Source organism: Paralichthys olivaceus, chromosome 1, assembly GCF_024713975.1.
Source record: "Paralichthys olivaceus isolate ysfri-2021 chromosome 1, ASM2471397v2, whole genome shotgun sequence".
NCBI lineage: Eukaryota > Metazoa > Chordata > Actinopteri > Pleuronectiformes > Paralichthyidae > Paralichthys > Paralichthys olivaceus.
This window is the reverse complement of record NC_091093.1, coordinates 13,643,779-13,668,808: the sequence shown is the minus strand read 5'-3', so window position 1 is coordinate 13,668,808 and position 25,030 is coordinate 13,643,779. Positions and strand designations below refer to the sequence as shown.

Sequence of the window (25,030 nt, the reverse complement as noted above, 5' to 3'; positions counted from 1 at the left end):
TACTCTCAAATGTATTTACAAACAAAGCAAGATTTGACTTTATGCACATTTATCACTTTTCATCAAATAAGAGCAAAACAAAATACAACTTCAAATACAACAAATGTAATGTTTTAGAGTAAAATGGCAACATAGACCATATAAATACTTTCTGCTCTGAGTGAATGAGACTGATGAATAATCCAGTTCAGCTCTAATGTTCCTTATATGATCATGGGGCACAACTTGCATTATAATGTTTGTGATCAGACCGAGAACTAAGAAGGATTGAATATTAACATGTATGTGGCTTTGTAGCCCTGCAGTGTTTCCTCATGTAGGTTCATGGGATGTTGTGTTGCCTTCAGGAGAAAAAATTAATGATCAGACTCTAATGTAACAATGTGACCAAAGTTAATTTGAATTGAGAAAAGTAATTTGTGAACATAATTCGAACTATCTAATAAAATAGCCATTTAAAAAAGGCTATTTCAAATAATAGTTATATTATTGATAGATATATTATTTATATTATCAAATGTTGTATAGACATATATCAGGACCCTTAATAATATTTTTACAACACACTCTTTCAAGGCAATTACTGCTACCCAATGTTTTCCTGTGAAACTAAGTGATCTTTAAAGGCACCAATAATTTAGCTGGGGCCATTTTAAAAGATCTGTGTATAACAGGGGTCTCAAACTAAATTTAACTATTTATATATATATATATATATATATATATATATATATATATATATATATATAATATGATGATTGAACATCATCATTCAAATTATTCAACAAAACAATATGTAACAAAACAACAATATTTAGTCAACAATGAAAAAGAATGAATTTACAACACATTAACAGTGATATACTCTGTCACTGTTATCTGTGATTGTGTTGTGTTCAGCTGTTAAGTGTCGTTGTTGCTGAAGCACTGTGTTTTCCCATATCATTGAACGTGTCACAGATGGGCACATGACCGTCTGGACCAATGGTAGGGGTGGGATGGCATGGCTGGGTCCCCATTGGCCGGTTGTCAGCAGGTTGGGGCGTGAATGACATATAGATTCTATATGCAGCTCGCGCGCGCGGCTCACTGTATCTCGCGCGTACGATAGTAAGTCGCAGGCGCGATAGTTAGCGAGTTAAAACCCACATGAGAGGCAGAGTAGGTGGGTCATGGTTTCACCATTATAGGGAAAAATGGGTCATTTGGCTGCAGATGCTGCTGATATACACAATACTTACTGAATACTTACTGTATACCCTGGACTACACCAGTGCGTTTCCATCAAGTGACTAACTAACGCTGCTAATTCGCTTTGGCTAGCTTGACAACCAACGCCACCGGAAGCTGTCAGGTCAAGCGCAGCCCGCGCAACGACTCGACAAAAAGGTGCGTTAGAGAAAAACGCGCGGGCCCGCACCATAGACTGCATATAAAGAGGCGCGCAATAACACTAAACTTTGATGCCAAGTAGAGGGCCACAAAATATCGTCCAGCGGGCCGCGAGTTTGAGACGCCTCGTGTATAACATCCAAGAATTCAGCTCTTTTCATTGTTTCTTTGTTTTTTTATTATTCTGTAGCAAACAACACCCACAGTGATGTCATGGTGAATGAGCTTTTGATTCTTTAGCACCTGTCAGGAGGAGCAGAGTGTAGTTTCAATGAGGTGTGATGGTTTTTACCACATCTGTAGTAATAGTGTTGTTAACAAAACGATGTACTGTAGTACAACTCGTTCTTCCTCCCATCCTTTTTGAATTATTAAATGTTTTTGAGTCCTTCCACATCCTTGAACTTCTTCTTCCCCTTACACAGAGAGAGAGGGATGCAGGCAGCCACTGTGTCGTATCCATGGTGTCAAGCTCCATCACCATCCAGGACCCGCGAGACTCTCAGAACCGGCGCTCGTTCTGCTTCGACTATGCCTACTGGTCCCACAGCGGCTTCTCACGAGACCGCAGGGGCCTGTATGTGCCTGAGGAGGAGGGGGGGCGATACGCTGACCAGGTCAGCTCCAGGGAAGGATTGGTACAGTCATTACAACCAGCGTGTGGGAGCTTTGTGTTTGAGTCTGACATGTTTTCCATCCCCAGGACAGCGTGTTCCAGGACCTGGGACAAGGAATACTGGAAAATGCCCTGCAGGTAACTGTCATTATCCATCACAGCCGTCTTTGTTCCCATCTATCGTGAGGTGTTTTTGTTCTGTGCTCCTTGGCCAACATGGACTCTTCTGAAGGAGCACAATCATTTTAATAGTAAATGTCCTGACTCAATGTGTGCAGGGTTACAACGCCACACTGTTGGCCTACGGGCAGACCGGCTCCGGGAAGAGTTACTCCATGGTGGGCTACGGGCCCAACAAAGGTCTGGTTCCTAAACTCTGTGATCGACTGTTTGAGGCGATCAGAGAAAACCAGGATACCAGACAGTGTCAGGTAGTGTGTGTGTGTGTGTGTGTGTTTGTGTGTGTGTGTGTGTGTGTGTGTGTGTGTGTGCCTCATGTCATTAGCTGAGTTGTGATTATTGTGAAATGTCTTCAATGTTTTTGTTCATGATGTCACACAGGTCTTTTTCAGTATGATGGAAATCTACAATGAGCAGGTAAAGCAGCTACTTTATGTTATCATTCTTCTTTTTGTCTCTTTGCTATAGTGGCTTTGTTTTTTGTCTTGGAAGGATACACAATGAAATAGTTCACTGATTGGAAATAGTGGGACATGTGACTGCAGAGGGCGCTGTTGCTCAGCTAAAGTTACACATTGTTGCTTTAAGTTCAGCTCCCGCTCATCAACTTTTCTGTTTATAGTCTCTTTCTCTTGATATTAAAATACTTCAGAGGTCATTCATATATACCCAGACCTCCCCCTCCTCACCCTCTTTGATTTCTCTCTCTCATCCTCCAGGTAATTGACCTGCTGTCTCGGGGGTCTCGTTCGTCTGGGGCGCTCAGAGTTCGAGAGGAGCAGCAGAGAGGATTCTATGTGGAGGGTCTTCGCACTGTCCCCTGTGACAGTGCCCAACAGGTGAGGGGAGGGGGAGGGGGGTGTAGAGAGAGTGAGGCTTCCACACTAAGACACAATCTGAGCTGTTGCATTTGAGAACATATGAAAACCGTGTGTACGTGTAAATGTTTCTGCAGGTGGAGCAGCTGATGGAACAGGGCACCAGGACTCGAACCACAGCTGCCACTCACATGAACGCCAACAGCAGTCGCTCACACATGTTGATTGTCCTCCAGCTCAAGCAGGTAGAGTGAACACCTGCATCCATTTACATTTCTCGTGGCCGCATGTTATCTTCCGGCTTCCTCCAACAATTGTAGTTGTTGTCGCCCTGTCAGATTTTTTCCAAAGAGAGCATCACAAAGCAGTCCAACATTAACCTGGTGGACCTGGCCGGCAGTGAGCGGCAGAGGTCGTCGGGGTCAGAGGCCGACAGACTCAAAGAGGGCACAGCCATCAACCTGAGCCTCACCACCCTGGGCAACGTCATCAGGTAGTTCCACTGTTTCATTGAGTTTCTGTTTCCTTTGGTTTATCTGTCTTGCACCTCCTCTCCTCTCGCCTCCTAAGTGCTCTTGCTGATGTGGCAGTGGGGAAGAAGGTCATCCACATTCCTTACAGAGACTCAGTTCTCACCAAGTTGCTGCAGTCCGCACTGGGAGGCAACAGTCGCACTGTAATGGTAACAGACATTTCCTAGCACTGATACATTTTACAAAAAGCTTTGCTGGGTCATCTGGGCTTGATTTTTGCAAATGAAATACATTTTCTAGATTGCCACACTGAGCCCTGCTGACATCTGCTACGAGGAGTCTCTCTCAACACTGCGCTATGCTGAGAGGTACAACAAACCATCCCTGCACTGTGAAGTACCATGGCTTCCTCACTTCCCTTTATTTCAGCTGTACCCTATTAACAGACCTCACCCCTTGACTACCTCAGGGCAAAGCGTATCCAGAACAAGGCAGTGGTAAACGAGAGCCCCACTGAGCGTCTGGTCAAAGAGCTGAAGGCAGAGAACGCCAGACTCCTGCAACGACTGAGCCGGCTGGGCCAGGAGGGACGCAGAGCTCACGATGAGACCAGTAAGAATCACAGCTGCATTAGAAACGAGTAGAACTCCACAGGTGAAGGTTGGAGAGGTTGACATGTATTAAGGTCGACATGCCTGTGTTTGTGTGTGTGTGTGTGTGTGTGTGTGTGTGTGTGTGTGTAGAAGAGCTTCGTCAGCTGCTGACTCATAACGAACTACAGATCAGAGCCATTCAAACTCTGTGGGAACAACACCTGCAGGAGGCGCTGAAGGACTGGGAGCAACAGTATGCTAACATCACACAGGTACACACTCTCACAAACAAACACAAACAGGGACATACACAATCTGTAGTTTCAGATCACCTTAGGAAAACACACAAACACACATTATAAATGTACATTTTGGTGAAGTTTATTACATAAACTTCATCTTTGCAATAGGACGAAGTGGATATTAAGTGTTTTCTACTTCCACCACCTCCGTTCACAACGTCTCTGCGTGTCTCTCCGTCACTGTCAGGAGAGGAGGATGATGCAGATGCATCCCTACATCCTGAACATCAACGAGGACGCTCAGCTGTCTGGAGTGGTCAAGCTTTTCATCCAGGAGGGTGAGTCGGGTCTGTGATGACAATCTCACCTCACCTTCAGTTTACCTTTCAGAGAGCAGATCCCTACAGAATGTAATGAGTTGAATTAGTTTTAGCTTTAGCCTCATTATCACTGTTCTGTGTTCCAGGTGAATGGGACATCGGCCTGTGTGACTCTTCTCTGAGGTCCATCTCTATCAAGGGCCTGGGGTGAGTCTCCACCACATCAGATCACTGAGTGACAACAGAGACGCTAATCGTCTGGAGGAGGATGTGAATGATGTCATTGATGTCGGGGAGCTTCATAATGCTGGGAGTCACCTTCTGTATCTTGGACTTAATACACACTCATCAGTGTGTGTGTGTGTGTGTGTTAGGATCCAGGAGCGTCATGCTGTCTTCAGGAATGAACAACGCCGCGTGACACTGACCCCTCAGCCAGGGTCAAAGGTCATTGTCAATGGACACGCTGTTTCCCAGACAACTGAGCTGCAGCACCTGGTGGGTCTCTATACACCCACAAACGTTGTGATGTGAGGGCGTGACTTACATTTAAAGCTCACAGAGTTTATCTCTCCCTCCAGGATCGTCTGATTCTAGGCTCCAACTGCACCTACCTTTTCATAGGTTATCCATCAGAGAGGGGTGGGGATGACTGGAGCCGCTACGACTACGACTACTTCCAGTCTGAACTGGCGGCAGTTGAGGGCGTCCACCTGAGTGAGTGAGAGGATTGAGATCTGCAAGTTACGAGTGATCATATTTCATCATGTGCCTGTGTTTAGGTGAGTCCAGCGCTGAGTGCAGTCACACAGACCCCAGTCTGCTGGCTGTTTTCTACGACTACATCAAACTGATGCCTATGGTGGCAGAGGCCAATCAGATGAGCCAGGAGCTGAACAAGGTAACATGCTCCGATTCACCACAGATGATTTTCTTCTTCGTATTATCTTCCTGTTGACCATGTCTAAACCAATCATTCAAACACATGTCAAGCTTTACACCTCTCTTTGGAATTTTTTGTCAATAGACCTCATTTACATGGAACCCCACTCAAAAACGTAGAAATGATCAATTATTTGACTATAGTTGTAATTAGAGGAACAGTTAAGTTAAGTCAGGATTTTGGTTTAAACATTCCTTTTTTCTTCCTGGTTCAAAATTAACAAAATTAATCTCCTGGAAAACAATAGTGAGACCCATTGTCCCTTTGCAGCACTGGGTCACAGATGCTATAAATGTGAATAAGACATCCACAATTCAATGGAGGTAGTGGTCACTAGTCTTATTTGCAAAGAGCATAGTGTGGAAACCCCCATGTTATTATAATGGCAGACAGATGAAAGAAACCTTTTTCTGATGTTAAAAGAATTGGACAACAGAAGGAAGTGGAATGTCTTTCTGGTTAGTTTGTTCATACTGGAGGCAGCTATGTGTAATTAGAAGTATTTTAGTTTCTTCAAGTCTCATCATTATTTATTAAAAATGAATAAACTCGTAGGAGGTGGAGTTTAAGTTGGAGATCAAGAATTTGGCGCTGTCTGATCCAAAAGGCCACGATCTGGAGAAAGAGATTGTTGTCAGAGTCACCTCGACGGGAAGGAAACAGGTCAGTCTCTCCCTCTGTCTTTCTGTCTGTCTCTCCTTTACATATAATCTTTTTTATAAATCCAATTTCAACTCGAATATTTGTTTCTTTCTCTGAACTACTCTGAACTACCTCCCCAGGTATGGATGTGGTCCAAGGCCAAGTTTGTGAACCGCAAATTCCTGATGGAAGAGGTTTATCAGCAGCATCAGGCTGAACAGAGTGAAATCAATGTAAGTAAATGAAATACATCTTTTAAGTGTATTTACAAATCAGCACATCTGCAGTTTGATTGGTTTCCCTGTCCCTTATTTCATGTTGTATGAAATCAGACAGGTGTAAAAAAAAAAAATTCAGCACGAACTAAAAGAAAAACTAAAAACTTGGTTCAGAGAAAATAAACTAAACCTGCTTAGTATTTTTTTTTAATCGCACTGATGCTTGATATTCAGTCAAATGTAACCAGAGAACATAGAGACACATTGTAGGTTAGAGGGGGAGTAGAGGAGACTCACACCTCTTTGAGCATATTATCATATAATATATGATAATATATAATAATGTAAGTGTTCACAGTGTTTAATATTTTACATCAGTAACTGATTACTCTTGTGTTCGTGTTGTCAGAGAGTGGAGGGGCTGTCTGCAGCTGCATTACCCAGAGATAAAGACCCGTTCTGGGATCCAGTGGAGCCTATGCTCCTGGGCACCGCTCACCTCTGGCTTCAGTCTTTGGCCTTCCGCATCCCTCTGGAGGAGCAGCTGGAGGTGGAAGAACAGAACATACAGCGCACATACACCCACCCACAGACAGTGGTAGATAAGCACTGAGTGATGATTGGATGATCATGTCTGTCTGCAGGTGCTGGGGTCAGAGGGCACAGAGGAGGCCATTCTACAAGCTCAACTGGTTCCCTGCAACTCCACTGGACTGTATGAGACACACACGCATGCACACACACACACACACGAACACACAGGCACACACACACATGCGTGCATACATACACACACAACAAAGGAAATTACATTACACTGACTAACAAAGATTTCCTGGAGACTAACCCTAAACACTACTTGCCAAACCCTAATCCTTACCTTAACTTAAACCTTACCAAACCTTAACCTTAACCTTAACCTAAACCTAAACCTAAACTTAACCTTAAAACATCTTCTTCAACTTAAAATTTAAGTTTCTGGGCTTTTTGTTACCGTTAGGCAGACAAGTCCCCAGAATGTGACAGTGTAAACAGTTTAAGGTCCCCACAACACGTGTAATACCTGGAAGACACACAAACACACAGTAAGTTGTTGTTATTAGTAAATAACCATTAATTTATTTATGTCATGTTCCAGTCCACTCGGTGAAGACGACATCCTGATCGATCCGTCTGAGTTACTGGGACGACGACTGGACTTCCAGCTGGTCCTGGAACAGTGTTGTGGTCTGCGCTGGATCAGAGAGGCCCGCAATAGAGGTGTTCAGTTTGGGTGAGGCGTATGGGAGGAACTACTAATTCTAATGTTTGCATGGTACACAGTCAGTGCTGAGGACTGTACATGAAGTCTCATGGTTTGCGTATAATGTAACAGGATGTTATCAGGAAACCTGTTTTATACATGTCTTTCTCTCTCACTGTCTCACTCTCTCTCTCAGGGTCTCTCTCCGTCCTCTTAAATGAAATTTCTCTCTGTGGAGCTGGCAGCAAGCACAAGGCACCCATTCAAAATTTCTCTGGGAGGAATTTTCTATTTGAGTATTCGTATCCTCTGGATTCATGTCTGTTGATTTCCTCCCGCTCTCTTAGATTCAGGTTGTTTGACTGCAGTCAGCCTCTCTACACTCCAGCTGTGTGGCACAACCTCAACCCTCTGCTGGACCACAGAGTCCACTTTGCCTCCCTCCACACCTCCCAGCGCCTGCTGGAATACCTGCAGAGCAGTGCTGTGGTGCTGGAGCTATGGGGCCTTCAAGGTGAGAATAGACGAGTGATCGAGCAGGTCTCGGAACTTTTTTTTTCACCCTATGTTGGTCTTGCACCGTGGTTAGGTTGATTCATATTATTACTATTGTTATGGAAGTTTTCTGGAAGCTGCTGAAAGGAGAACTCAGGCAGCAGCTGTCGTCTTATGCAAACGATGTTAATGTAGACTCGATGCATCAAGGAGACCGGAAGGTGGAACAATATACAAATGCTAACACAGTAACATGAGCAAATGTCACCCCCAAGTTGAGTTAGACAGGCTCTATTCTCCTGATGGGGAACAGCTGTAATGTGTGAGGATGGTCAAAAATTCCTTCACATGTCATATGAATGTACAGCTCTGAATATGAATACAGTCAGAATCGAAGCAGCTGACTGGTGGAGCTTTTGTCTCAGATGGTTGTACAGATTTGGTGTCGTCTCTGGAGGGAGTGAGGATGACTACAGATGGTGTGTTCATCATCGACGAGGAAGGCCCAACAAACGATGTGGTGAGTTTGCTGTTAACTCTGAATCCCTTCTATGGAAAGAAAATATGTTTATATTCTTAATTCAAGTTTGATATATTTGGCTGTGTTTTTCTTTTATTTGTAGTTTATTTATATAAAGTTATTTACCTTAATGTCATTTACAGTGTATTTTCCTGTTTCCAATTTATAAAATCATGGTGCTTATAAAAGTGCGTGTGTGTGTTTGTGTGTGTTTCAGCCTGTAAACTCTGCAGAGCTCAGCTGTTCAGTGAGAGCTCTTCTACAGGATGTGGAAGAACTAAAGAGTGTTAATGCTTCCCTGAGAAAAGAAAATCACTGTCTGAGAGAACAACTCAACACAACCAGGAACGGTAACTAGTGTACTAGTTAACTAGTGTGTAACACACACACACCACAGGCTGTGCTCAGTGTGCTTTCATTCCAGTGAATTAAAAACACACATTAAAAATAGTGTTCACATTGCTTTTATACTGTATGTTTTTCTAGTAATTTACAGTTTAGACTATGAGACAAAAATGTTACATGGCAGAATTCTCCCATTCTTTAAGTTATTAGAGAAGAACTCGTGATTCACCTCCTCTTCCTCACACACTTTCTCTCTTCTTGATTTCAGGTGGGGATGGTGGGCGTGGCCGGTCGCTGCGCCCCAGCTGTGACGCAGAATTTGCCCGTTCTCTAAAGGTTTTCTACCACAGTATGACCTCAGTCAGGGGTCAGCTGCAGCGCCTGCGCAGACACAGGCCCAGTGTATGTATCTGTGCCTGTCTGTAGCATTAGTGAGCGTTTACTATTCACTACTATTACAAAACTGGCAGCTGGTAACAATGGATCTATGGAGAACAATACACTGACAATGGGGGAAACTGAATTTAAGGGTTATTGGGCCTTGGCAGAGCTATGAGCTCTCCTGAGTGTCAGAATGATTAAGAAATATGAAAATCCTTTTGTAATGTTACGTATCTTAATTGGAGATTTAAAATGGATGTAGGAGCATGAAAGGTCCATATCTTGTATTAAGCTGTGGAACATAGAACGCTGTATGTTTTTGGTTAGTTTATAGTGTCACTTCCTAAACATCCGTTGATTTGAGCGCACCGTTGATGAACTGTTTGTTGTGTGTCTGTTCTGTGTGTTTTCCAGGAGGACTCTGACCTGCTGGGGCTCAGACTGTTTATCGATGAGCAGAGTCGTCTGATGAGAGACTTCTCAGAGCAGCTGGAACAAAGTGTCTCCACTCTCAAACAAGATGTCGCCGCCATCGTCCGTCGGAAACGAGAACGATCAGGAATCTGGTCTTGACTGAATGACCGTTGGCTGATGGTGAACATCTCTGCACTATACAAGGTTTGAGTGGGTTGAAAGTAATGTCACTTATAAGTAGCTGTCTCTAAGAGCTCCACTGTATTAACTCTAGAAGTACAACATGCCACTGACCAATCCTGTTTAGGTAATGTGCTCACTGAACTGAGGCCTGGTAACAAGATTAGTTGGACAGAATAAATACACAACTCCAACAAACAGAACAACAAATCAACACAATACAAATAACAGCACTGAAGTTTATAAAATGTTTATTAGACTGCATGTAAAACAAGTCATTACAGTCCCAAACTGCAAATAAATTACAAGGCAAATACAACTCAAGTGTCACACTTCTCAATATTGATCTGTTTTTAAACCATGATTGCTAATGTGCCATATTGTCAAGCTACTCCAGTTCACTGTGAAGCACTGTGATGATGTTGATGAAATGTCTGGCTGTGCGGACTGATGAGAAGAATGAGATGTTTCATGGTGTCGTATTTACCATCAGCATCTCTCGGTGTAGAAGCACAATGGTAAATGTTTGTCAGCAGTCCAGACTTGCAACAGTACAGGCAGATTGTGTAGGTCCAAAAAAAGATTAGTGTGGGCACATTCACAGGAGGAGAGGCAGGAGGCAGATGTGAGGCCGGTTAGTCACCACATGAGGATAGAAGATCTATGTACAACAGATACGCAGGCAGACGAGTGAACAGGTGAAGAGAGATGATCAGAAACAGAGAGACAGGAGGAGAGAGGCAGCAGTGAAAGGCCAGAGAGTCATCAAGGTACGTTTCAACTGAAGAGGTAGAATGAAAAAAATACATAGCTAACTGTGGGATGGAGCTAGCTACTGATCCTAGTGTATGTTTGTGTGTGTGTGTGTGTGTGTGTGTGAGATACAGGCAGAACCCATGAGTCACTAAAAAGTCTGTTTGGTTTATGTTTCATTTTATAGCCTCTCAAGATTCTTTAGATATAAGCACAAATTCTACTGAAATGAGCATTTTGCTTTTTAAGTACTCAATAATGATTGAATGGGGTGTGTGTGTGTGTGTGTGTGTGTGTGTGTGTGTGTGTGTGTGCGTGTGTGTGCGCACGCAGGTACGGAGAAGGCTGAAGGTAGAGGTGAGGTAGGTTAACTTTAGGGATTGTGGAACAAAAAACAAATGAGAGAGAGACAACGATATTATACATTTAACTCTATAACATTTCCTCAGAAAATAAATGTCAGAGAACATATAGATCCTGATATCTGAATGTTTCTGTACGTCTCTGGATAAAGTTTGAACAATGCAAACACACATGATCAAAGAGCACAGTACAGAAGCAGTTTCGGTTCACATCAGTGCAACTGGTAAAACCATTCTGCCACGAGTATGTTGACAGATTTAAAAATAAAAGCACTGTCATTGGTTTCCATTTTTTAAATTACACTTCAGTCTATACAGCTGCGTTGATGGACGACTTCCTGAATCTGGGTCACAGACAGAGGTTGTTGAAGTTCAGATTGTGATGCAATTTTGAGGCTTTTAGACTTTGTCATGACTCTTATTCTGCTTCTTCCATTTAGATTGTATTATCAAGATTGGCTGGCAAATGAAATAAGCATTGGTTGTGTAAACTATTGTCTTACTTGTCTTCCCTTGCAAAGCTAATGACTGTGCAGAAGGTCCAGTGCTGACATTATTTCAGGTTTAGCTGGAGTAACCTCTGTGCATGTTAAGTAAGTGCACAAGCATTATTCTAGTTCATTTATCTTTCTGGCTCTGAAGACAACCCTTTAACATTCTGGGTGAAGTTCCCTCCATCATGTTTATCTGTTCATCAGAGGGAGTGACTGAAGTTCCAAACACATTTAACCACTTGTGTGTTTAACACACACACACACACACACACACACACACACACACACACACACACACACACACACACACACACACACACACACACACACACACACACACACACACACACACACACACACACACACACACACACTCACTCACTCACTCACTCACTCACTCACACACACACGATTTTCACAGTATAAAAATATCTCACTAATCCACAAAAAGGTCCAAAATGTCACATGAGGCGAAGATAAACATCATTAAGAGCTGCAGAAACAAAAACATGGAATAATTCGATCTGACTGACATCAGTCAAGTTTCATGTGAGACGACAAACCAGTTCAGATTGTTACAAAAGCAAAACTCTGCACCGGTGACATATTTAACAATATTCCTGTAAATCCTGCAAGATGATTCAAGATCCTTATTTGGAAGTAGAGACGTGTCACGAGAGACGTGTCACGAGAGACGTGTCACGAGAGACGTGTCACGAGAGACGTGTCACGATGTTCTGGTGTCCAACCCCTAAATCCAAGATGAATCTTTCAGAGTTAACCTGCAACATCCTGTAATCATTTTTTAACACGAGATACTTAAACTTTACCTGAATAACATCTTGACTCACACAGATGTCACTTAAGTCTGAGGAGGTGCATTTATCATGTTGGTTCAGCTGTTTGAGTTTCGCAATCAGGAGTCAACTGCTTTGTCAACTCAAATATGTAAACATACCTGTCCAGCTTAAACCTGTGTTAACCAACAGCTGCACAGCGATAAACTGAAACTAAAATTCACCACCACAGCACGCACTGGTACATCCTCCATCTTCACACACGCTACAGACACTGCAGTGTGTGTCTGCTGACGGCAAATCTTCTTTGAAAAGACAAACAGCGTCCTGTCAAAGATTTCCTGTCAAGTTTGTGATTGTTTTCAGGCACTAGTGCCGTCATTCTCAGCAACTCGACTGTTACTCGCCGTGGTTCCGTGGGTGATGAGGGTCGACGGGGCTTCAGATACGTCACGCTGGCTGGCGTGCCGTGAGTTGCCATCTATGTGATGGAGGCTGCTGTGAGTGGAAAGCGGGTGGTCAAGACGTGGCATGCTGCCATGGAAACTGCGCTCCTCTGTACCTCGGTAAACCACCGCATCGCTCCTGGGAGAGGGAGAGAGGAGAAAGACACTGTTTCATCTGATTCACACCGTCTGACAGAGTGAGAAACAGAGCGTTAAAGATGATCCGCTCTACCTGTCGTCTCGGGTGCGGCGCAGGCTGCCGTGGTAGCTGGCCTTGCTGTGAACGCTGCTGGCTTTACTCCTGGTGGAGGCAGGGTGGCCGTGGTGAGTTCTGACCGGCTCGTCAAGGTCGTCCAAGACAGCTAAGTGAGTGGAGGAGGCGTGGGTGGAGGTGCCCTACAAATAGACAGAGAGGAGATGTTGGATAAATGTATTAACAACAGAGGATGTTTGTTTGATCATTTTAAAGTTATGTTAAAAACTAAGTCTGCTTAAACTATAACCTTGAGATCGATTCTGTTTTTCAGGTCGCTTGATGATTTCATTTGCTTGGAGCCTGTAAGTTGTCAGACTTTTACTTCTCCTGTTTTGTTGCATGAAAGCTTTGGAAGCTTGGTTGGGTTTAAATATTGTTTGTTTCAAATATAAAAATAATAATAAAACTTTACTTGGTTAATAACTACTTTATCTGACTGCACCAATAAGTGTCCATGCTCATCCTGTGATGCACAAGGCCCGAAAGGAAGAAGGAATGACTCCCCAATTTATCCTGGGGAACTAATGGACATTAATGGATAATGATAAAACAACAATAAAGAGCTTCTGGTCTTAGTTTCAGTCAGATCGAGTCTTCATCAAGTTCCTGCCAGCACAGACAAAGACCATTCTGAGGATTCACAGAATTACTCACAGAACCACATATAATTGTTCCAACTACTGATACAAATCCTGCTTGTTTTCTTACTTCCACAGTAAATATTACAATGATTTTTGTTTGTTTGCGACACCACTGTATCACTGCTGTGTGTTTGCAGCCCTACCTGAGTGGATGTTCCTCTGGACTTCCTAATAACAGGGGTGTTGGGTTCACGCAGCAGAGACTGAGCAAAGTCGGGCTGCTCCTGCAGAACCTGGCGAGACTCATTCACCCCACTGCTGCAGATAGAAGAGAGGGCAGAGGTGGGATTTGAAGGAGGAGAGACAAGGGAGAAGGAGCATGGGAAACAGGACAGATCCACAAACAGCAGACAAAGAGTTTGAAGAGAGGGAAGAGGGGAGTGGGGGGGCAGAGAATTGGAGGAGAGCAGTGGGACAGAAGAGAGACATGAAGACATGGAGAGGAGGAGCGGTGCAGGGTTTAGGGTTAGAGGGACAGAGCAGCACAAGGCGTGCAGACAGAGAGGAGAGAAAGAAACAATAGGACAGGAGAGGAGGAGGAGGGTTAATGTGCTGTTATCGAAGTGAGGAGGACACACATGTCACCATAGCGACAGCTCATTGAACAGCAGGACTGAAAACAAAACAAAAACTTACTCTTTGCGTCTGCGCCCGTGCAGGAAGCTGGCCCATTCGAAACAGGTCTTCTTACTGCCCACCCAGAACACAGAGGGAATCCCCACCACCAGCATCATCAGGTATTTCATCAGGAACAAAACCATGAGCGGTCGACTGGTCTGCTCCACCTGATAATAACAGGAATATTTAATATCAACTCCACAATTATCTAATGAACACAACACAAGGTGTTTAAAACACAGAATGTTGACGAGCCAGAGGAAGAGAAGATCTCTTTTCACTTTGTTACAGATCAGCATTTATTTTCAAAATTTAAAATATTTCTTTAACAGTAACACAAGGTGGAAATACTAAAAGCGTTCAATTACATATAACTACTCGCACATACTAAAGGTATCCAGCACTGATGAATATTTATAGTCCAGTTAGTCTTTGTTAATGTTGGTTAATCCAAGAAAAGAAACATCTTCAGCAGCTGATCTGCAGTCAGGCTGAAGAGCAACAGCTTTCGTTCAACTATGATGCAGGATACAGTATCTGACAGCAGAGGGCAGTATTTTACAGCAGTTGTGTAATGTAGGTGGTTTAAAGAAACCCTCAGTTTATAGAATCCAAGTCCCCAAATCAAAGTAGATTTTTAAAAGATCAACTTAGAACTGTGTTGAGTTTCAAGATAAACAGAAAGCACCTTCAAAAGATGTGTAGTGTATGAAACAAATATGGGCATTTAACATTTTTCTTAGTTTTCACTCGGGTGTCGACTCATGAACGTCAGTGGATACTGACAGAACAATGTTCTAATTGTGTGGTTTACTATTTAATTCAGTCAAAATCAGAGAATCAGTTTAGGGAGCAGGAATAAACAGAAAATCTAATATATTCTTAACACGCACAATGACAAGTGACATTTCATTTTTTATTCAAATTAAGATTAAATCCTAATTAAGGTGCTATTCGTTCAGTATTCTAGCATTTATGCCATCTCCTAAGGTGACTCCTCGGGGAGAAGGACTTGCGTGGGTGTGTCTTGCTTTTAAAAGGAACCAGAATAAGGAGAATTAATATGTTTTAATAACGTTGGTCTGTCACACCCAGGAAGAGATTAAATGTCTCAGATTCAGGTCCTGAGGTAAAACAAGAGGCTCTGAGCCTTCTGTAGATCACCGACCCTACACACGCACAAATAAAGTGAACAATGCCTACAGAATGTTCAATTATCCAAAATCATGGAGTTGTGCGCTCCTACACATGCACTAACTTTTGCACACAACCGACCCCCCCAACCCCCCTCGAGGGTAAAGATCAAATAACACTGCAATATTGAAATTCCACAGCTACAATAGGACATAAAGGGGGTCTCTTCACACACACACACACACACACACACACACACACACACACACACACACACACACACACACACACACTATAAGTACTTGCACCTGCTCCCAGCTTCTCTCATACAGTATAATGTGTCAGTGGCAAATTTGCTGACACTTCTCCTTCATGAAATTACTGTAACATCACTCTGCTTTAATAATCACAGGAAAGAAAACATATTCAAATATTAGTATTATTTCAAGTTTTATACGTGAAACTGATGAGATGCTTTTTTCTATCAAACACATACTATCATACAGACGCTATTAAACATCTCACTTCTGCCACTCTTCAAAACAGCCACAAAGACATTATAGAGAACAGGCAGCAGAGCATGACTGAGCAAGCCCTGAGAGAGAGTGAGAGAGTGCAGAGGAAGAAGGGGGAGACTGAGTAAAAGAAGTGTGTGAGAACCAGCTGAGAGAGAGAAAGACAAAGAGACAAAGAAAGAGAGTAAAACAGAGATGGCAGTCTTGTGTGGAGTCTGTATTAGTTGAGCTAATGATGTATGCTGCTCCCTTATCCCCTCACAAATACCTACTCACTCAACCATACTACCCACCCCTCTCACCAACACACACACACACACACACACACACACACACACACACACACACACACACACACACACACACACACACACACACACACACACACACACACACACACACACACACACACACACAGTCTTTGCTCATGCTTTCAGATCATTATTACTTTACTTGTTTCAAAGTCTCTAAGTTTCACTGGTAATAATAACATGGTAAATAAAAGGTTGTATTATATAATTCTTAGTATCTTGTTTACCTGCTGGTTCTGGTAGATGTACTTCTCTGACACACAAATAAACATATCTCAGCCACTTAATGAGGAGAGAAAATACTTAATCCTTCACAGTGGGCAACTGGGCACTTCACACCAGCTAACTCTGGCACTGTGACAACACACACTGAGTGTGTGTGTGAGTGATATACAGAGTGCTGCGATAGCCAAAACACTGCCAAGAGTTTATCTGTATTTGTTTTCAGTGTGTGACTGAGACGACAGGTAAAGCCTGAGGAGTCATCTGCTTTCAGAGAGAAAGTAGAGGAATATGTTTAATGAGCAGCCTTATATGCAAATTTATTTGGACATCTGGGATTTCACAAGAAGTATTAGGTTAGTGTAAAACTGATCAACTAATTATGTTTGCTGTGTGTCAACAGGAAATTACACAAAATCCGGCAAAGATGGCAACATTACACAGGCTTTCATAAATACATGGTCTCTCCTCTCTACCTTGTATGGGCAGGGGATGTGATAGCGCCTGCAGTTCTCCTCCATCCATGTATTCTCCCAAATGTTTCGGTAGGTGTGTTCATACAGGTAGCACCCAATCACAGTCAACAGGGGCACAAGGTAGAGCACTGAGAACACTCCCATTCGGATCATAAACTTGACTAGTTTGGTCTGGTTTTCCTTCTCCAGAGGGATTTCCATGCGCACCCGATTCAGAGCCACAATGCCCACTAACAGGAGAGACACGCCCACCTGAAGAGAGAGAGAAACGACAAGATAAGACTGTGACAGACACAAATAAAATATATCATTTGTTTTCAAGAGACCATCCACCAATCCATTTTCTAATCTATCCATCTTGCCAAAAAAAACAACAATCTGTACTTGTTTTCATCCAACCAACCATTCATTTATTCATCATATCTTCCCACTCATCACTTCTTTCATCCACCCACTCACTCATTCATCTTCTGACTGTACTCACCGCCACATTGAGGCAGAGCGGTGCCAGAACAAACCACCGCAGGGCATCTATATCATAGAGGCCTATGAAACACACTCCACTGATCCCATCTCCTTCAATTTTGTTCAGGGCCAACAAGGTGACAGTCAGGGCCCCTGGGAGCCCCCAGGCGATAGCATGGAAGAGGAGGGCTTTCTTTTCAATGGCCTCGCTACCCCATTTAGGCACAGCGGCCAGGAACCAAGTGATCGTCAGTATGACCCACCACAAGCTGCCAGCCATGGTGAAGAAATACAGGACCATGAAGAACAGTGTGCACGCCTGAGAGAGGAGGGGGAGCAGAAACTTTGGATCAGTCATTAAATTCATGTTTGACAGCTGAAGAGGAGAGCATCTGTTTACTTGTCAAGTACATCACGTATTAAATTATGATCAAGATATATGGACAGAGAGAGAATCCAGATTCATTTTTTTTATCTCTACAAATGATCAAAAGTAATTATCAAAAGTATAGTATAACTAATGTTATTATCAAAATAATAACATTCAGGGAAATGATTTAAAGAAAATCTTCCACGTGACAGGATTCTTACAAACCAAAATCATTCACATGAAATTCGTGTGAAGTGAAGCTCCCACCTTGTTGTGTGAACCCTGTGTTATGGTTGAAGCTCTAAACTGAGAGGGGATGACTGCATTGCAGGCAACTCTGTCTTCCAGCAGGAAACCAAGGAAAAACACCAGCGACACCATGACATAACACACAGCGTAAAAGATTATTGGACGCTCAGGGTATCGAAACCTAATGAGAAAAAAAGAAAATGCAGATTAATTATCTTATCAAAAACTGTTCAGAAATGTTTGCAGCATCCATGAAAATTATAGAGAATTAAATCAAGTATTCTCATAAATCATGCTCAGTAAGTTGATATCAGATTTTAGCCATTCAAACCTGGTAACATCAATGAGAAATGTCAGAAAGGTGAAGAGCGTTGCGGACAGACAGACAATGGAGATGACTCCTATGAAGTATCGGGTAAAGGTCAGCTCCTGCTGGTTGAAGAACATCGAGGGACATGGGGCAGAACAGTCCTTCTTGCCCATGAAAGAGTATCCCAGGTCAGGGTCAACTTTGAGCTCTCTGGGGCACCAGAAACCGTAGTCTCTCTGCACAGTCATGGATGACTGGTCAGTGGGCTCAGAACCTGTTAGCAGGTCCTCTGCTCGAGGATAGGGCTCGTCACAATCAGGGAACCTGGAAAAAGAAAAATGATGTTAGATCTTGCAGTTTAATCTGATGTAAATTTTGCTCGGACTCTCGTTGATACGTTATATGCAATGGCTAAGTACAATACATCCGCAGCAGCAAAGAGTACAGCCTCTAAAATTACCTAAACTGATTTCAAATAAAATACACACCTGCTACACTCCATGTCGTCTGGCCAGGATACTCCAAATATCTCCATTAGTTTGTGGCACTCGTCTTTGGCGCGCTGGCAGAGAGATCGACATGGCATGGACACCCGGCCGTACACCGTGCACACCGGGGCGTACAGGGCACACAGGAACATCCTCAGGTCAGCACTGCACACTAGGTTCACCATGGGATGAAAAGGCTACAGATGGAGGGAAAGAAAAAGACTTTAAGAATCTATTTGTTTAAACCTGCTACCAAACTGGAAGTCATGGCTACAGATGGCTACATGGTCTCCTGACTCCCTAGCAAACACGTACACATTTCATCTTTCCAATGTTACATTTTAATATCAGATTGAACCATCATGATAAAGTTATTTTTAAATATGTTGTGTATGTGAGTAAGCATGATGTTACCAGAGATACAAAAAAAAATACACACAGGCTCGGGAAAAGGTTGGCACATATTCAACTTGAAATAGTCATCAGTGAGAGGACAAGTTAGTTCTACTCTGCTGAAAATCCTACTGCTCAGTGTTCCATCGATTAAAAAGCTCATTAAATATGTATCACAGCAATCATGTTACAAAACATCCTTTGGAAGTCTGGGGGAGTAAAACAAACCTCTGAAGGCTCAGCCCCAGTCATGTGTCAATACAGTGAATAAACAAACGACACAGAAATCCACACAGCACAGATGATAGATTCTGTTCCCTGGAGTACGGTTCTAAAGGTTAGAGACTGGCTGCCTGTGACCTTCAGGCTGTTGGTTCTAATCCACACAAGGACTGGAAGATATTGATGGAGTGTTCAAAAACGCCTCTTGAGCTCTTCCTTTACATATCTATATTTTGGTCATTTACAGGTTCATCATTTTTGTTTTGGGGTCTACTAAAAAAGGTTTACATGGTGTAAAGTTCAAAATACACACGTCTCAGACTGTACGTTGCCTCTGCGCCTCTTTTCACCCTCCGTCTGAAACACTGTCCTAGCTCTGGGCCCGCCTCCCAAAAAGCCCAGTCTGCTCTGATTGGTCAGTTGACCTACTCTTTTATGACAGGTCAGCCTCTTAGAGCATGTGTTGGAAATGTCACGCTGTTTACCCAGAGGCTTCCTAAACACTGCTGCAGCCACAGTAACAATGGTATTGCTCAGCCGTGAAATCAACCGTAAGGCATAATATGGGCACTTTAACAATGAGAGTCCGACTGATTTATCGGTTTGCTGATAAAAATCTGTATTAGCGTGTGTGCCAATATGAAAAAAATATTTTACAGGATACACAATGCAGGAAAGATGTGCATTTATGTTGACATTTTACGCAATAACCTTAGTTTTTTCTCAGTTTCAGTCCTGCATATTTGGTTGTATTTGTATTTTTCTTTAACTTATTTATAATAAAGATAAACTGTAAAATATCAAGCCTTAATCACCTCAAATATTTATTTTTCATAAAGGTTTGATAACAAAATCTTATGAATCATTGCAATTATTTAAATATAATCTGCCGATATATTGGTATCAGGAATTTACTGCAAAAAAACCCCAGCAATGATTTGTCAAAATCAAATTAGGTCTTGTCTGCTGAAAATGCACAACAGAACATTTTTAAATAAGCAGCGGTTTTTAAACATTTCTGGGTAAACTTAAGTCAAAGCCTGTTTTGTAGGCCTCAGTGTCAAAACAGAACTGCTACTGGATGTTTGAATGAGGCAGCAGAACAAAGACAGTGTCTTAGTTTGCCCGTTAAACAGATTTTTGTAAAGAAATGTTTGTATAATTTTGTGCTTTTGTGCAACACACACCTAATGCTGCATATTTGACATATTTTTCTGATACACACACACATTTGCAACTGCCAGTAACATCATGTCCACAGGATGCTGTTTGGGTTGTGTGTGCAAAGTGACCTGCATCTATTTGACTCTTTATAAAGTTGATATTATCTGGCCACACCGATGATGACTTTTCAGTGCAGCTTAACGGAAATCAGAGCAGAGCCATGAAAGCAATGAATAGAGAGCAACAGAACAAAACGCTTGGGCTGGCTGCACACATCACGGCACTTTGTGTGTGTATGAAACATGTGTTCATGTAACACAAAACAGTGCACTTACATTGATTGCTTTCTACAAAAGCTATAGTATATGCCTACAGACTGTGTGAGGGCATTTGTGCATCGATGAATATGTGTTCAGACTCAGACCTTGTGAGTATGTTTTGATCATTCTCAATTGCTGTGTTCTAGATCTGCACATTGGAGAGATGTTCCACCAGTAAATGGGTGCAGTGGTGCAGGAGCTGTGTGACATAGTTTTGAACGTTGCAGGGAACCATGTGAGCACAAACGCACACACCACTCCACTCCATTCAATAATTCACACATTTTACATTTTTTCCCCTTTTGCATTAACATGCAGCCTTCGCTGTGTTGGGACACAGAGAGATAGGAATCACATGAGCTTTGAATGGAGGCCAAACCTCATCACATACACACATCATACACTTGAGTAGATAAACAATTAAATATGTGTATATGTTTGTTTACAGTGCAGATATGGTGACAAAGTGGTGCGGCTTCATTGACAACTTTCTATAAGATGCTTTAGTCGTCAGCTGTACGATGGAGTCATATTTAAACATCCTGATATGTGAGGAGGTCCTGAGCTAAGGCTTAGATACACTGCTTAACAGTCTTTTATATTTATACCTAAAACTATGAAATGTGTTGAGAATTTCACTAAGCATCATGCTACTGCATGAGTGTTGACTTTGTGTATACTATGTATAATGTTTTCATGACTGAATGAAAAGATACTCTAAACTACTGTACTCTAAAGAATGAACAATAGCCAATCCAATTCTTGAATACAGCAAACCTTTGCCTTGCTGCAATCAGCTACCATTCTATTTTCTGATGAAGCCTCCTCAGTGCCAGCTCTTATTCTGATATGCTGCCCACACTAATGGTAGCTCTACAGTCTCAGTTTTGTTGTCTTTTTGTTTCTACATGTATGTGACAGAGACATGTCAGATGACCTGAGGCCACACTTAACCGAGTCCTATTTGCTTTCTGCATGAGTGTGTGTCACTGCCAAGCAGCATGGAGCTTCTCCTGATACTTACTCTGAAGTGACTGTGTGTGTGTGTGTGTGTGTGTGTGTGTGTGTGTGTGTGTGTGTGTGTGTGTGTGTGTGTGACTCCTGTGTGCCCTCATTCTACCCAGTTCACCAGTGCATGTGAGGTTATGTGTGCGCACATCATTGTTGTTGTATTCTGTGTGAGTATGTCCCAGTTTAAGTGTGTGTGTGTGTGTGTGTGTGTGTGCAAGTCAATGCCTGTGTGCAGATATCTGTGTGCAATTATTCTGACAGTCACGGCAATTGCCCCCCATCTCGTCCCACAAAGAGAATATTGATATTAAGTGGCCTAACTGTGCCACCAAAAGAGAGAGGAGGGGAGTGGCAATCAGCATTCCATGCAGGGCGACAGGGTGAATGTCTGGCATTTTGTAGTCAGTTGTGATGGACGGTCAGCAAACGGAAAGCAGGGGAGCCTGCAAACCAGGCCTGAGGGTGAAGACATATGTGGAGGTAGAAGGATGGGGAGCAGAGGAAATGTAGTGCATCAGCTTCCTGCAAATGATATCTCCAACAGTAATTGTTTCTCTTTCCTTCCTTCAGTGTGTGGTGGACTGAATCAGTTTACTAACATAGAAGAAAATTTGATTCTAGTCATAAAGAACTGCAGGGATGATGCATTTTGAAAACCAGCCCAGAAGTTAGCATCACCCTGGTTCCCTGTACTATTGTAATTTTTTGCCCAATTTATGTGCCAGATGCTATCAACATATACTCACCTTCAACAAATGTTATATAGCAACAAGATGCAGATATAAAATCCAGTTGAGTCCTATTATACAGCTTTTATTCAGTATGCACTGTAGCTGTGGTGACAAAAGTTCATAGCCTGTGACCAGAGACTTGGTTCTTCAACAGCACAAATCCTTTGTGCTGTTGTCGACACTGCTGCCTTTAAGCACAACCCACAGTGGTAGACAGCACTTACTCTAATGAACTAAAACTCAGACAAACATTACATTATTGAAAAGAAATGAATTCGACAGCGAGTTAAAAAATAAAATAATAATACTGGAACTAAACCTGTCATTCAAAAATATAAAGTTATCAAGAGGTCATGATGCAGACCCTATGCTACCGAAATGCTCTCCATCGTGCAGGGCTCCAAATCTCCCCCACATTGGTTTAAAAATAATGGTGGTGGGTTGACCCTAGTCATTCATCTTGGCACCATTTGAGACAAACATTTCAACATTCACATATTCAGCTTTCCTAAGAAACCATTAGTGCAGTTTAAGTGCTGTTAAATCAACTGCGATGCCAGGAAAGATTATCTATAGAATGATGCCATTCTAATAATATAACAGGAGAGTGCTTCCCTATTATTATCAAGTCATGTTCTCTGAATCAAACTTGATAATAACTATCATTTAAACCTATTAGTAAAAATATTTAGAAGAAAAAGTGTGTTTTAATAATAATGGACAGCCAGAGACTGACAGGAGCACCCTCTCCTCCCTGCTGTCTTTATAGCTACAATCAAACAAGAGCCATCCCATTAGCTACTCAGCAAAATATCAGATTGCCTAAAAGACAGATAAATGCCCTGATAAGACTGAACCACCGAAACATCAGCAGGTTAACAATCAGAATAAGATGGAAATCAAGTGAAAGGTTTACTGGAGTTAGAGAGTTTGCTTCGGACAGATGATTCAGCATAAGGAGCACGGTGGGGTTTTTGACACAGAGGAAAATAAGAAAAAAAGCCCCTGACTGGTCCACCTCTTGTTCAATGGAGGGATTAAGTTTCTTTCTCTTTACTCCTTCTCTCCAAAGAAACCCAGCAGCGGGAGAGAGAAGGGGAAAAAATTAGGTAGAAAAAAAAATCCACAAAGAAAAACAGAACGAAAGAAAGCAGCACAAGATTAACAGTCACGTAATGCAAGCAATTATACTTTTGGCAGACAAGCGGTATGATGCCAATAACTACTATACAGTTGGTACCAAAGAGAGAGCAGTGCACGCAACAGGAAAAGTACAGGGGTGTTGTGTGTGAGAACTAGTTTGTAAAGCTTTTCTGCTGTGTTCTCGCTCAAGTGGTATTTTTTTTAAAATGGTAAGCAACTTAAGACTTTAATAAACTGTTAACAGTTCTGCCCACAGTGTTACTGAAACTGGCTAAACCACTACCCATGTTGACGGTGGCGTAAACACCCTGAGAGTCTAATCGCCCGGAGCAACTTCCTTCCTTGTGGAGGTTGCACTCATCTTGATTTAGATCCAAAACCAGAAAACAAGATGACTTATGATTCTTGGACATGTCTAATATCTTTCAGCAGTTTGTTTATCCAGTGTGTTGTCAGTGCATGTGTGTGGGTCCGGGGGCTTAGAACGTTTGTAGAAAATCCAGTTAGCCAACTCTGCAGAAACTCATACACATTGTCAAGTGCAGGAGGAGGAGCAGGAGTAGGGAGGGAGGGAAAAAAAGAGTGGAGTGAAATGGAGAAAAGAGTGGCGGTTTCCCGGTGGATTAGGGAGTCAAATGGATTGTAAGAAGTATTTAGAGTGTGAGAACCTGAGACAGACACTCACACACACACACACACAGACACACACTTCCTGAAACTGTCACCAGCTTTGTATTATGGTCAGATCAAGGTGACAGGCTGTCGGGTCTAAGCCTCCAAAGATGCAGCTCCTCCGAGTCGAATTCAAAAAGGTTTTTTCCCCAAAATGCATAATTATCAAATGTTTATCAGTCCTTTACTTCCGAAAGTAGTGAAACTGTCTTTGGCTTCCATACAGCTTCATTGACTTTATGTTGGTGTGATTTTGACTGTTGAGTGCTCTTTAAAGCGCTTTCAGTGCATTTCAGAGCAACATTATGAATAAACTATAAAACCTATAATGTCAATTTTACAAGATAAAAAGAGACTAAAAGCAAATGTATTCAATTTATTAAAATCATACAAATTTTGTTGAATGATAAATGGATATTCTCTCAATGGATTTTTGATAGGACATTTCTGTG

General features: G+C 42.4%; 2 protein-coding genes across 7 annotated transcripts in view; one reads left to right on the top strand and one right to left on the bottom strand.

Annotated features, from left to right (window-relative positions):
• Nucleotides 1-1,042: 1,042 nt before the first annotated feature.
• kif28 (kinesin family member 28) lies at nucleotides 1,043-10,334 on the top strand. 4 transcript variants are annotated; one of them, XM_069522176.1, is made up of 27 exons: nucleotides 1,043-1,165; nucleotides 1,818-2,009; nucleotides 2,096-2,146; nucleotides 2,287-2,439; nucleotides 2,570-2,605; nucleotides 2,908-3,027; nucleotides 3,144-3,251; nucleotides 3,345-3,499; nucleotides 3,577-3,688; nucleotides 3,780-3,847; nucleotides 3,949-4,091; nucleotides 4,223-4,344; nucleotides 4,562-4,661; nucleotides 4,781-4,841; nucleotides 5,009-5,132; nucleotides 5,216-5,351; nucleotides 5,417-5,535; nucleotides 6,133-6,240; nucleotides 6,360-6,452; nucleotides 6,847-6,987; nucleotides 7,082-7,152; nucleotides 7,576-7,710; nucleotides 8,028-8,194; nucleotides 8,601-8,695; nucleotides 8,913-9,045; nucleotides 9,309-9,442; nucleotides 9,836-10,334. In XM_069522176.1, exons 2-27 carry the CDS (start codon nucleotides 1,854-1,856, stop codon nucleotides 9,992-9,994), a joined length of 3,000 nt encoding a protein of 999 aa, XP_069378277.1. In that variant the 5' UTR covers nucleotides 1,043-1,165; nucleotides 1,818-1,853; the 3' UTR covers nucleotides 9,995-10,334. The 4 variants fall into 4 exon arrangements, 3 of the variants coding, with proteins under 3 accessions (XP_069378277.1, XP_069378272.1, XP_069378279.1); XR_011240626.1 differs by having other exon boundaries at nucleotides 1,079-1,389; nucleotides 7,576-7,697; XM_069522171.1 differs by having other exon boundaries at nucleotides 1,084-1,389.
• Nucleotides 10,250-25,030, bottom strand: part of LOC109624973 (frizzled-3-like) — a 28,875-nt gene continuing 14,094 nt past the window's right edge. For 2 of the 3 annotated variants that reach the window (XM_020079919.2, XM_020079918.2), the window contains exons 3-11: nucleotides 18,923-19,119; nucleotides 18,456-18,758; nucleotides 18,143-18,305; nucleotides 17,525-17,824; nucleotides 17,041-17,292; nucleotides 14,401-14,549; nucleotides 13,908-14,022; nucleotides 13,100-13,263; nucleotides 10,250-13,006 (exon numbers count right to left, since the gene is read on the bottom strand). In XM_020079919.2, coding sequence (XP_019935478.2) covers nucleotides 12,784-13,006; nucleotides 13,100-13,263; nucleotides 13,908-14,022; nucleotides 14,401-14,549; nucleotides 17,041-17,292; nucleotides 17,525-17,824; nucleotides 18,143-18,305; nucleotides 18,456-18,758; nucleotides 18,923-19,119 — 1,866 coding nt within the window. In that variant the 3' untranslated portion in view covers nucleotides 10,250-12,783. The remainder of the gene's footprint in view (nucleotides 13,007-13,099; nucleotides 13,264-13,907; nucleotides 14,023-14,400; nucleotides 14,550-17,040; nucleotides 17,293-17,524; nucleotides 17,825-18,142; nucleotides 18,306-18,455; nucleotides 18,759-18,922; nucleotides 19,120-25,030) is intronic. The other variant, XM_069522197.1, reaches the window with a different exon arrangement.